Below are 12555 nucleotides of genomic sequence, written 5' to 3' on the forward strand. Positions count from 1 at the left end.
AAAGAGGAATTCCATCAAACATTTAAGAAGACATGATACTATTTCTACAAAAACATTTTCAGAGTTTTAGAAGGTCAGCATTAACCTGATACCGTTTAAACCAAAGAAAGAGAGAAAGGGTGTGAAAGTCATTACAAGAAAGGAAATTGGACACAGACACAAAACTCCTTTAAGGTTAGTAAACTGAATTCAGCAGCACATCACAACCAAGTGGGGTTTATGGGGGAAGGAAAAGTTACTTGACTTTCTAATATTAATCATTGTTAATCACCTCCTTAAAACAGCTGCATACCAATGGGGGTGGGGGAATCAGAGCCCTTTTGTTTTTGCAAGCCCCTGACCTCACCCATTGGTATGTGACTATTAGTAAAGCAGAAAAACACAGTAGGCCCAAAATACACAGATGCAATCCCAGAGAGCAGGCCAGAAAGGTGACAAGCAAGTTGAAGGCACACAGGGACAAGGTCCCAGGCAATATCTGCCGTTCATCTCTAAAGGTCTCAACCTGAGCACTTCCAGAGGAAGCTGACTGAACGCACATAAAACTACGTCACACGGCATTGTGTCACAGCTCTATAGACACCCTGCCTCACAAGCGCCCCTCACGCCATACCAGCCGGTGCCAGGGACTCACCGGATGGTCTCGATGATTTCATGAGCAGCATCGTGATGTTTGTCCTGAAAAGGAAAGGGACAGTTTAGAGCTGTTGAGCCGTGTGATCTCAGAGTTGATGTTGGGCAACCAGGGGAGGCTGCCCCTTCTTCCTAAATGAGTGAAGCTGTCCACTTCTTAATCTCTGTTTCCTATTGATGTGGCTCCCAACTCCACTTTCCAGACAGGGACCACCAGGAATACCCCAAGACCATGCAGGAAATTCTGCCCTGCTGACAACCTATTCCTGGCATGCTGTCCTCCTAACAGGCAGCAGGGAAGAGGCCTGGGGCAGAGTCCTTGGCTCCCATCCCAGCTGTTCTCCCTGTTCCCTCTCTCTGGTGGCTGGCTGGTTCCTCACTCACACCCCAGGCAGTGCAAGCACTTCACCCAACCTCCACATGCCCACATGCCCTCCTGTCTAGTCCAGGAGTCATGCTCGGGGAGGTCCTCTTGTAACAGCAATTGACTGAGCTTCCTCAACTTGTTTCCTCATCTATAAAGTGGGGAAATACCACAAAACCCACATACAGACAACCTCCCCTAAACCTAGAACAGGTAGAAACCAAGAGGGAGGTTGTCTGGGTCTTTGGATGCAACATGTGGACTTCTACTACCACTCCAAGGCCCATGCCACAGACAAGTCCGCCCTTCTACAGGGACTGGCCAGCCTGACTGAATAGCCATCAATGAGAAATAAAGCCACAGCTGGGTATGGTGGTGCACACCTATAATCCTAGGACTTTGGGAGCCAAGGAAAGAGGATCACTTGAGCCCAGAAGTTGAAGGCTGCAGCGAGCTATGGTAATGCCATCGCACTGCAGCCTGGGTGACAACAGGAAGACCCCATATCAAAGAAAAAAATAAAAAGAAACAGAGTCCAGCACATGCCCACCAGTGCCATGAGTATGCTATGCCACTGACAACAGAAAAGGAGGACATGAAGGCAGGGATCTACTGATCCCCACCCCTTATCCCTCATGAGGTGGTAGAACCTTGGTACACAGACCAGTCTGGAGGGGCATCCTTCCCTCATGCTTTCCCCCAAAAACCACTGAAAACCACATTTCCTCAACTATTTATGGTAGTAGGCCCCACCCGTCCCCATCAAGAGGTGCTAGAGCCTCCACATTCCCCATGGCCACAATATCTATATCTGAAAGATGTCAGACACAGGAGGATACACTTATATGAAATGAGATTCCATTTATACGAAATGTCTAGAAGAAGCAGATCCACAGGGCTGGGGAAGGAGATGGGAGTGACTATCGATGGGGAAAGGGCTCCTTTGTGCAGATGAAAACCTAAAACAGGGTGGCGCCTGTGGCTCAAAGGAGTAGGGCACTGGCCCCATATATCAGAGGTGGCGGGTTCAAACCCGGCCCCAGCCAAAAAAAAAAAAAAGTTTGGGCAGCACCTGTGGCTCAAAGGAGTAGGGTGCCGGCCCCATATGCTGGAGGTGGCGGGTTCAAACCTAGCCCCAGCCAAAAACTGCAAAAAAAAAAAAAAGAAAAAGAAAACCTTCTAAAACTGGCCAGGTGCAGTGGCTCATGCCTGTAATCCTAGCATTCTGGGAGATGGAGTCAGGCGGATTGCCTGAGCTCAGGAGTTTGAGCTACTTATCTAGAGTGAGTCCCCATCTCTAAAACATAGCTAGGGCTCGGCTCCTGTAGCTCAGTGGTTAGGGCTCCAAGCACATGCACTGGGGCTGGTGGGTTCGAACTGGGCCAGGGCCTGCTAAACAACAACAACAAAAAATAGCCGGGCATTGTGGTGGGTGCCTGTAGTTCCAGCTACTTGGGAGGCTGAGGCAACAGAATCACTTAAACCCAAGAGTTTGAGGTTGCTGTGAGCTATGACACCACAGCACTCTACTAAGGATGACAAACTGAGACTCTGTCTCAAAAAAAAAAAAAGAAAAGAAAAAAACCTTCTAAAACTGATTGTGGTTTATTACACAACTATGTGAATACACTATAAGCCAGTGAAATGTCAGGCATGGTGGTTCATGCCGGTAATTCTAGCACTCTGGGAGGCCAAGGAAGGTAGATTGCTTGAGCTCCAGAGTTCAGACCAGCCTGATAAAGGGCAAGACATCGTCTCCACTAAAAAAGGGAAAAAACTGAGGCAAGAGGATCACTTGAGCCCAACAGTTTCAGATTGCTGTGAGCTATGACACCACAACACACTACCAAGGGCAACAAAATGAGACTCTGCCTCAAAAAAAATAAAACAAAAAAAGCCAGCGAACTGCACATTTTAAAGGGTATGAATTTTACAGTGTATGATTTTTTTTGTTTGTTTTCTTTTTTTGAGACAGTCTCACTTTGTCGCCCTCAGTAGAGTGCGGTGGCATCATAACTCACAGCAACCTCAAGCTCTGTGGGTTCAAGCAATTCCCTTGCCTCAGCCTCCCAAGTAGCTGGGACTACAGGCACCTACCACGATGCCCAGCTACTTTTAGAGACGGGGTCTCACTCCTGATAGGTCTGGTCTGGAACCTGTGAGCTCAGGCAATCGACCTGCCTCCCAGAATGCTGGGATTACAGGCATGAGGCACTGAGCTCAGCCTCAAAAAATGTTTTAACAGGGTGGCACCTGTGGTTCAGTGAGTAGGGCGCCGGCCCCATATACCAAGGGTGGCGGATTCAAACCCGGCCCCAGCCAAACTGCACCAAAAAAATAGCCAGGCATTGTGGTGGCGCCTGTAATCCCAGCTACTCGGAAGGCTGAGGCAAAAGAGAATCGCCTAAGCCCAAGAGCTGGAGGTTACTGTGAGCTGTGACACTACATTACTCTATTGAGGGCGACAAAATGAGACTCTGTCTCTAAAAAAAAAAAAAAAAGTTTAACAAAAACCTCCATGAGGGCAGCATCTGTGGCTCAAAGGGGTAGGGCGCCGGCTCCATATGCCAGAGGTGGCGGGTTCAAACCCAGCCCCGACCAAAAAAAAAAAAAAAAAAAAAAACCTTCCATGAAAGTAAATGCTGCCCATCATTTACCACTATCACAGGAGGAAAAGACTGCTCATGAGACCTTCACCTGACTCATCTACACTGCTGCCAGTCCAAGTTTAATAAGACCCAAGTGAACCTCTGGCCACCCAACAGGAGGGTAATCCATACTGGCCACCAAGACCTATGAAGGAGGAGCCCAGCAGACCCCACAGCAAAGGGGAAAGAGAGCTGTGGAGGGCATTATAGGAGTAAGGAGGTCACAGTAGTAAGGAATGCAAGGCTAGCTTAGGACCTCAGTCTCAGGGGGAAAGGTCTGTTTCAGGAGGCCAAGACACGAGGTTCACTTGAATCCAGGAGTTTGAGATTGCTATGAGCTAGGCTGACACCATGGCACTCTAGCTGTTGGTACCTAGCTCGGCGCCTGTAGCTCAAGCGGCTAAGGCACCAACCACATATACTAGAGCTGGCGGGTTCGTGGTGGGTGAACAGCCGGGTGTTGTGGCGGGCGCCTGCAGTCCCAGCTACTTGGGAGGGTAAGGCAAGAAAATCACTTAAGCCTACGAATTTGAGGTTGCTGTGAGCTGTGATGCCACAGCACTGTATGCAGGGTGATAGCTTGAGACTATGTTTCAAAAAAATTAATAAATAAAGAATTCCAAGACAGTGAGAGCCTTAAACCAAGTATAGGCCTTCCATGTGGAGGTTTATGAATCACAGACTATTAGTCTGAATCTAGCGGTGTGCTTCTGAAAACTGAACCTTGGAGAGGTCACTCCAACTCTGCAACTGGCTCCCTATCTGTCCCCTGGACACTCTGCAACAGGCCTCCCTCTGCTAGGCCCTTTCCCAGACCTCTGATTTCTGTCAGGGTCCCACCCACACAGAAGAGTGACATCTCTGCTTGACCACTGAGGTTCAGAAATGCCTGATGAGATATACACAACAGAGTCAGAGCTGGCTCACAGCTCCCAATCTACACAGCACAGTCACCACCAGCTATCTCTGGCTCTTAGACCTGTCCTTGGCAGAAGCAGAAACTACTTCAAAGGCATATGCACAGCCAGTCATGGTGGTTCACACATGGGAGGCAGAGAAAAGAGGACCATTTGAGGCCAGCACTTCAAGACCAGACTGGGAAACATAGCAACACCCTGTCTACCAGAAAAAAAAATTGTGGCCAGCACCTTGGCTCACACTTACAATCCTAGCACTCTGAGAGCCCAAAGCAGGAGGATAATTTGAGCTCAGGAGTTTAAGACCAACCTGAATAATAGCAAGACCCCATCTCTACTAAAAGTTGAAAAATTAGCCGGGCATTGTTCCAGCTACTCAGGAGGCTAAAGCAAGAGGATTGCTCGAGACCAGAAATTTGAGGTTCCTGTGGGCGAGGCTGAGGCCACAGCACTCTAGCCTGGATGACAGAGTGAGACTTTGTCTCAAAAAAAAAAAAAAAAAATAGCCAGGCATTGTGGTGGGTGCCTGTAGTCCCAGCTACTTGGGAGACTGAGGCAAGAGAATCAGCTAAGCCCAAGAGCTGGAGGTTGCTGTGAACTGTGATGCCAGAGCATTCTACCAAGGGCAACAAAGTGAAACTGTCTTTAAAAAAAAAAAAGGAAAAAAAATGGGCAGTGCCTGTGGCTTAAAGAGTAGGGGGCTGGCCCCATATACTGGGGACGGCGGGTTCAAGCCCAGCCCCAGCCAAAACTGCAAAAAAAACACAAAAGGACATGCACATCAATGTCCGCACACTGCTCAGCTGGGGGACTGTGTCCTGAGCTGAAGGACAGGCTCTCTTTGGGGTAGAGCTGGAATGGGCTCAGGGGCTACAACAAAGGTCAAGTCCACCCACTGCTGCTTCTGTGTGACAATGTTGTCCCACTAAAATAATGTCAGGCTACGAAGGAGAACAGAAAAGGGCAAATGACGTTTCTCCAAGTAATTTTTCTTGGGGCAGGGGGTGCTGAGTCAATGCTTTAACAGCACCTTCCTATCTCTCATACCTGTGATTCATCTGACTCTCAGGGAAGGTTTTCTGCTCAAATGAAGTACGTAACTGTGAGAAACACAGCCAGGCAATGAGTCACCAGGAAGGAGGGCTCTGCGCCAAGACCAACTATGACCTGCACAGGGCTATGACAAAGAAAGTATTCGCAAGACAAAACCACAGCTAAAAATACTCTGCCAGCCAGCCAGCCTCTCCCCTACTGCGGCTTACAACTGAGACAGCAGACTGCAATGCTAAGTAACAAGGAAAACCCCAAACCTAGGCGAGGCTGGGCCATTTGGCAAAGGATCACCAATGAATGAACACCCTCCCAACCCCCATCCCCATATGCCATGGAGAATCAGTGACACAAGGATCTATCCCATCAATGAGGAGAGGCAATACTCTGATAAAGAGCCTGCCGGAGCACCAGACTTCAAGTGGAAGGAATAGGTCTCTCTTAGAAGCAGGACTTTCCTGGTGGTGAGACAGTGGGCACAACAACCCCTGGCTCTTATCCCAAGCCGCTGACCAAAAGACCCGCAAGACAATCCAGTGGGACCCAAACTCTAAATGAAGGGTGCCCTGCACTCCTGGGATCACTGTGCAATGCCCCCTCGGGGACTGCACTGTGGGGGCTAGGGAAGGGACTCCACAGCAAAATGGGTTCCAGAGTCCCATTATCCTGACAGTAGCCACTAGCCCCACAGGGGCCATAAGTATATGACACGTAGCCAGCCAAGTAAAGGTACATGGAGTCCAGACTCCGTATACACACACCCACACACACAGTAAAAATCACTCAAATTATTTTTTTTTTTTGAGACAAGTCTCACTCTGTTGCCCAAGCTAGAATACCATGGTGTCAGCCTAGCTCACAGCAACCTCAAACTCCTGAATTTAAGCAATCCTCCTGCCTTAGCCTCCAAAGTAGCTGGGACTACAGATGCCTATCACAATGCCCAGCTAATTTTTCTATTTTTAGTAGAAATGTGATCTTGCGGTTTCTCAGGCTGGTCTGAAACTCCTAGCCTCACACAATCCTCTTGCCTCAGCTTCACAGAGTGCTAGGATTATAGGCATGAGCGCTCCTGGCCTCACTCAATTTTATCATGTAAAAATGATAATATTTTGCTTAGACTTAGTTAAATAGAATATGTTATAGAAATCTGTCTGACCTGCCAGCCTCTTTTGACCCTTTTTAACATGGCTACCAGATCCACGTGACTCAAGGGGTATCTCTGTGGCATCACTCCACAGCATTCTTTAGTTGGCAGAGCATCTTTAGACTTGACTCTGAAATTATGGTCCCCAAAGCACTTGGCCTAAGTCCATGCAGCTCACAACAGAACTAAGACAGGCTGCTGCAGGAGGGAGAGTGAGCGAGGGGCTCAGACTGCAGCAGGACCAGAGCACACCATGCAGCCTGAGGTCAGACAAGACGAAACCCATTGATCTTCCAGCCCCTCTAACTGCGGCTGCCCAGCAACCACCAGAGGTCCTCTGTAAGTGCCCAGCTTACTATGAAATGACATAGGAGGGAAACTGGGCACAAGACTGGTCCATAAGGTGGACCACAAGATCTCACTAGAACTCTTCCTGCCATTATCACCACAGACCATGCCAAACTGAGGACCTCAAAGCTCCACCGTCTGTTCCATCCACACACTAGAATATCACTCGGCCATGAAAAGGAAGGAGGCTATGACACTGGTTATGACACAGAGTATATATATAAGTATGAATGAACCTTGAGGACATCGTGCTCAGTGAGAGAAGCCAGACACAGAAGGACACACAATATTTGATTCCATTTATATGAAATGTCCAGAACAGGCAGATCCACAGAGACAGGAAGTAGATTCGTGATTGCCAGAGGCTAGGGAGAGGGTGGACAGTGTCTGCTGATGGGGACAGGCTGCTTTTGGGGTAACTAGAATGTTCTAGAATTAGATAGTAGTGATGGCTCCACAATCTACAATTTATGAATATACTAAAAATCACTGATTTGTACAGTTTTTTTTTGTAGAGACAGAGTCTCACTTTATCGCCCTCGGTAGAGTGCCATGGCTTCACACAGCTCACAGCAACCTCCAATTCCTGGGCTTAGGCGATTCTCTTGCTTCAGCCTCCCGAGTAGCTGGGACTACAGGCGCTCGCCACAACACCCGACTATTTTTTGTTGCAATTTGGCCGGGGCCAGGTTTGAACCCGCCACCCTCGGTATATGGGGTTGGCCCCCTACCCACTAAGCCACAGGCGCCGCCCTGAATTGTACACTTTTACTGGGTGATTTTTATGGTATGTGAGTTGTCTCAATAAGGCTTTTTTTTTTTTTAAACCAAAGGAAAAAGTACCACAGCACCTCACCCAGGCCCTGCTTGCCCCCTGCTCCTCCTCCCACATTTGGTACAGCAAGACTGCCCTAAGTCCCAGACCTGGCATGGCCCCTGTCTATCCTGTTGGAAAGTAAGCACTCTGAGGGCAGGAAATGGTGACCCCCAAAACCTGGGCACCAAAGCAGAGATGCACACACCCAGGTTTCTCTCAATCAACTGACCAAGGAAAGGAGCTCTGAACAGTAGGGGAAAGATACGCATAATTCAACAGGCCCAGAGAGCCAGGAAGAGTCCTCGGGAGTATCAATGCCCCAGGGCAATTATTTATAAGCCTTTTGTCCTTCCTGTCCTTCCCAAAGTTCTCTAGCCTGGCTGATAAACCTCGAAGAAGTTATCCCAATAGCCCACGGTGACCCTCACCCAATTATCTTCACAAAGAACACAAGCCATTGATCACCTTCTTTTATTTTAATGAAGCATAGTAAGAACTGTTGCTGCTTTCTTACTTCGAAATCCCCTCCTAACTGTTATTAGTCCAGCCTAAACTCAGGGCAACTAGGATCTGTGTCGGGACAGCAGTCCTATTTGTCCAATAAGCTTCCTACCTACATTAACTCTGCTTCAGTTTCTTCCTCGAGGTGATATAGTGAGGAAACTACAACAGTCCTAACAAGAACTGCTGACATTGGCCAGGCGTGGTGGCTACACCTGTAATTCTAGCACTTTGGGAGGCCCAGACAGGCCGACTGCTTGAGCTCATGAGTTTGAGACCAGCCTGACCAGAAGCGAGACCCCTGTCTCTACTAAAAACAGAAAAACAAGCCACGCATTGTGGTGGACATCTGTAATCCCAGCTACTCAGGGGGCTGAGGCAAGGAGAATCACTTAAACCCAAGAGTTTGAGGTTGCTGTGAGCTATGTCTGATGAAGCCATAGAGCAAGACTCTGTCTCAAACAAAAAAAAAAAAAAAGAACTGCTGACAGTACTTAGCATGGATGTGTTCAGAAAGCAAGCCTGGATTTCCATCACTAGTACCCCAAGAAATAAAAACAGCTGACCCAAGGAATACAACGTTGATGCACACTGTACAAGGCAGCACCTCTAAGCCTCAGTGCTGCTGGTGTCCAGGGTCTCACACTCTGTGTTGGGACCACCCTGTGTGCTGTGGGGTGCTGAGCAGCATCCCCGGGCTTCCCCCACCCCAGTGGTGGTGACAACCATTAAGTGTCTCCAGACTGATGTCCCATGGGGGTAGAACCTCCCCTGCTGGCTGTTGAACCTTTCTAGAACCAGTCTCTTATGCTGTACTCCCAGCCCCAGTGTCCCTTCACATTCATCCCATGGTGAATAAAGACCTGTGGGGCCAGGAATGTGTCCCACACTCACCCCACGTCCTGGCCTCATGGAGACAAGGCAGGGGAAACACCATTCCACTAAACAGTCCTCACAGATTATAGTCAAAAGACCTGTCCAATGCAGAAACCCTTCCAAACCACTTGTGTGCTACCTTCAGGATGCAGGGGTCCTCTGGGCACCCCACCCCAGGCCCCACAAACACAGCCTGGAACTGAGTGTCCGAGTCCACTTATGTTGCCCAGGCAGGAGTGCAGTGGCTACTCACAGGCCTGATCCCACTACTTATCTGAATTTTGACAAAAAGTGTCAGGAGTTTTTTTTGTTTGTTTTTTGGTTGGTTTTTTGGGGGGAGACATAGTCTCACTTTGTCCCACTGGGTAGAGTGCCCTAAAGTCACAGCTCAATGTGCTTGGGCTCAATAGATTTTCTTGCCTCACCCTTCCCAAGTACCTGGGACTACAGACACCTGCCACAATGCCCAGCTATTTTTAGAGGCAGGATCCCGCTCTGGCTCAGGCTGGTCTCAAACCTGTAAGCTCAGGCAATCCACCCGCCTCGGCTTCCCAGAGTGCTAGGATTAAGCACTCTGAGCCACCACAACCGGCCTAAAGTATCAGGTTTTTAAAATTATGTCCACGGGCCGGGCGCAGGGGCTCATGGCTGTAATCCTAGCACTCTGGAAGGCTGAGGCGGGTAGGCCTGAGCTCATAGATTGAAGACAAACCTGAGCCAGAGTGGGACCCCCATCTCCATTAAAAATAGAAAAACTGGGTGCTCGCTTCGGCAGCACATATACTAAAATAGGAACGATACAGAGAAGATTAGCATGGCCCCTGCGCAAGGATGACACGCAAATTCGTGAAGCGTTCCATATTTTATAAATAAAATAAAATAAAATAAAATAAAAATAAAAATAAAAAAAAAAATAGAAAAACTGGGCGGCGCCTGTGGCTCAGTGAGTAGGGCGCCGGCCCCATATGCCGAGGGTGGGGGGTTCAAACCTGGCCCCGGCCAAACTGCAACAAAAAAAATAGCCGGGCGTTGTGGCGGGTGCCTGTAGTCCCAGCTACTCGGGAGGCTGAGGCAGGAGAATCGCGAAAGCCCAAGAGTTAGAAGTTGCTGTGAGCAGTATGACGCCACAGCACTCTACCCGAGGGCGGTACAGTGAGACTCTGTCTCTACAAAAAAAAAAAAAAAATAGAAAAACTGAGGCAAGGCAGCACCCGTAGTTCAATGGATAGGACGCCAGCCATACACAGCAAGGCTGGAGGTCGAACCTGCCCTGGGCCAGCTAAAGCAACTAATGACAACTGCAACAACAACAAAAAATAGCTGGGCATTATGGCAAACACCTGTAGTCCCAGCTACTTGGGAGGCAGAAGCAAGAGAATTGCTTAAGCCCAAGAGTTTGAGGTTGCTGTGAGCTGTGACACCATAGCACTCTATCCAGGGTGACAGCTTGAGACTCTGTCTCAAAAAATAAAAAAATAATCTGCCCCAGCCAAACTGCAACCAAAAAATAGCTATGCGTTGTGGTGGGTGCCTATAATCCCAGCGATTCAGAAGGCTGAGGCAAGAGAATCACTTAAGCCCAAGAGTTGGAGGTTGCTATGAGCTGTGACACCATAGCCCTCTAGTGAGGGCGACATAGTAAGACCGTCTATGAAGAAAGGAAAATGTAAGAAAAAAATAAGTAAATAAAAAATAAATTTAGATTTAAAAACTAAAAATAAAAAATAAAAAAACTGAGACAAGAGGATCACTTGAGCCCATGAGTTGGAGGTTGGTGTGAACCATGACACCATGACAGTCTACCCATGGTGATAGCCTAAGACACTGTCTCAAAAAAAAAAACAGGCTCGGTGCCTGTAGCTCAAGTGGCTAAGGCGCCAGCCACATACACCGAAGCTGGCGGGTTGGAATCCAGCCTGGGCCTGCCAAACAACAATGACAACTATAACCAAAAAATAGCTGGGCTTTGTAGCGGGCACCTGTAGTCCCAGCTACTTGGGAGGCTGAAGCAAGAGAATCACTTAAGGCCAGGAGTCTGAGGTTGCTGTGAGCTGTGACACCACAGTACTCTACCCAGGGCAACAGCTTGAGGCTCTGCCTCAAAAAAAAAAGCATTACCAAAGTTAACATTAAACATTTTCCACCCATCAGCTCCTGGTAAATCTAACACACTCTCTGTGCTCCACCCCACCAGTCCCACAACAAACCTAGCCCTCTCTTTAGAGATAAGGAAACAGAGCCACAGAAGACAGGTTATATTCCACAGTCACGTGGAAGTGATGGAGTGACAGGCTCAGTATTCTAACCTCCAGGTCATAAATGTCCCCACTGCTGTGGACAAGAAAGAGGACTCAAGCCAGCCCCAGGGCACAGGACCCCAAGAAGTACAAAGAACCATGCCTACAGCTAAAAATGCAACAGGGGACACAAATGGAGACAGCAGAGTCTGGGAAGGAAGAGGAGGAACCCAAAGAGCACATGAGTTAGCTGGGGTGCATTACAGGCCTCCATGGGTCTCAGAGGACCACAAAGAGGACAGGACATAGGTCCTCACTGCTCCAGCAACCCCAGTGCCTCACTCTCAGCAACAGGTCCACCAGTCAAGACCAGCAGCATGTATCAATCAGTGCCATGGGCCTGCAGGACATCACACTCACTGATGTGACCTGCAGGTGTTACCAGAATTTCTTTCTGCAGTAGATCGTTGGTCTCAGGGATTCAAAGAATGAACCCACAGACCACAGATCAGTGGTAAGATAGGATTTATTAGATAGAAAGGAATACAGAAGGAATAAAATGCACCAGAGGGCACTGCCCATAGCTCGGTGGTAGGGCACCAGCCACATATACTGAGGCTGGCAGTTTAAATCCAGCCTGGGCCAGCTAAAACAACAATGACAACTGCAAAGAGAACAATAAAAAACAATAGCCAGGCGTTGTGGTGGGCACCTGTAGACCCAGCTACTTGGGAGGCTGAGGCAAGAGAATCACTTAAGCCCAAGAAGTTGGAGGTTGCTATAAGCTGTAACACCAGGGCGCCAAGGGCACATGATGAGACTATGTCTCAAAAAAAAAGCAACAGAGCTTCTGGAAGAGCGAATAACCAAAAGCAGGAAGTCTCCATGTGGGGCCTCAGTCTAAGGGTATAAGGTATTTTTTTCTTTTTGAGACAGAGTCTCACATTGGTGTTCCCCAGTAGAGCGCCCTGGCATCACAGCTTACAACAGCCTCAAACTCCTGGGCTCAAGTGATTT

At 48.5% G+C, this 12555-nt stretch overlaps 1 protein-coding gene and 1 non-coding gene across 6 annotated transcripts in view; one reads left to right on the plus strand and one right to left on the minus strand.

Moving 5' to 3' along the window:
* Positions 1-12555, minus strand: part of DOT1L (DOT1 like histone lysine methyltransferase) — an 89741-nt gene that overhangs the window by 67428 nt on the left and 9758 nt on the right. For 4 of the 5 annotated variants that reach the window (XR_008377712.1, XM_053580967.1, XM_053580977.1 and 1 more), the window contains exon 2: positions 635-678. The exons of the other annotated variant lie outside the window; for it this stretch is intronic. Coding sequence is in view for 3 of the 4 variants with exons in the window: in XM_053580967.1 (XP_053436942.1) it covers positions 635-678 (44 nt within the window). In the remaining variant the exon portion in view is untranslated. The remainder of the gene's footprint in view (positions 1-634; positions 679-12555) is intronic. 5 annotated transcript variants of the gene reach the window in all.
* LOC128579976 (U6 spliceosomal RNA) lies at positions 10061-10167 on the plus strand. The gene has a single exon (XR_008378342.1). It is a non-coding gene; the product is annotated as a U6 spliceosomal RNA (small nuclear RNA).

Source organism: Nycticebus coucang, chromosome 2, assembly GCF_027406575.1.
Source record: "Nycticebus coucang isolate mNycCou1 chromosome 2, mNycCou1.pri, whole genome shotgun sequence".
NCBI lineage: Eukaryota > Metazoa > Chordata > Mammalia > Primates > Lorisidae > Nycticebus > Nycticebus coucang.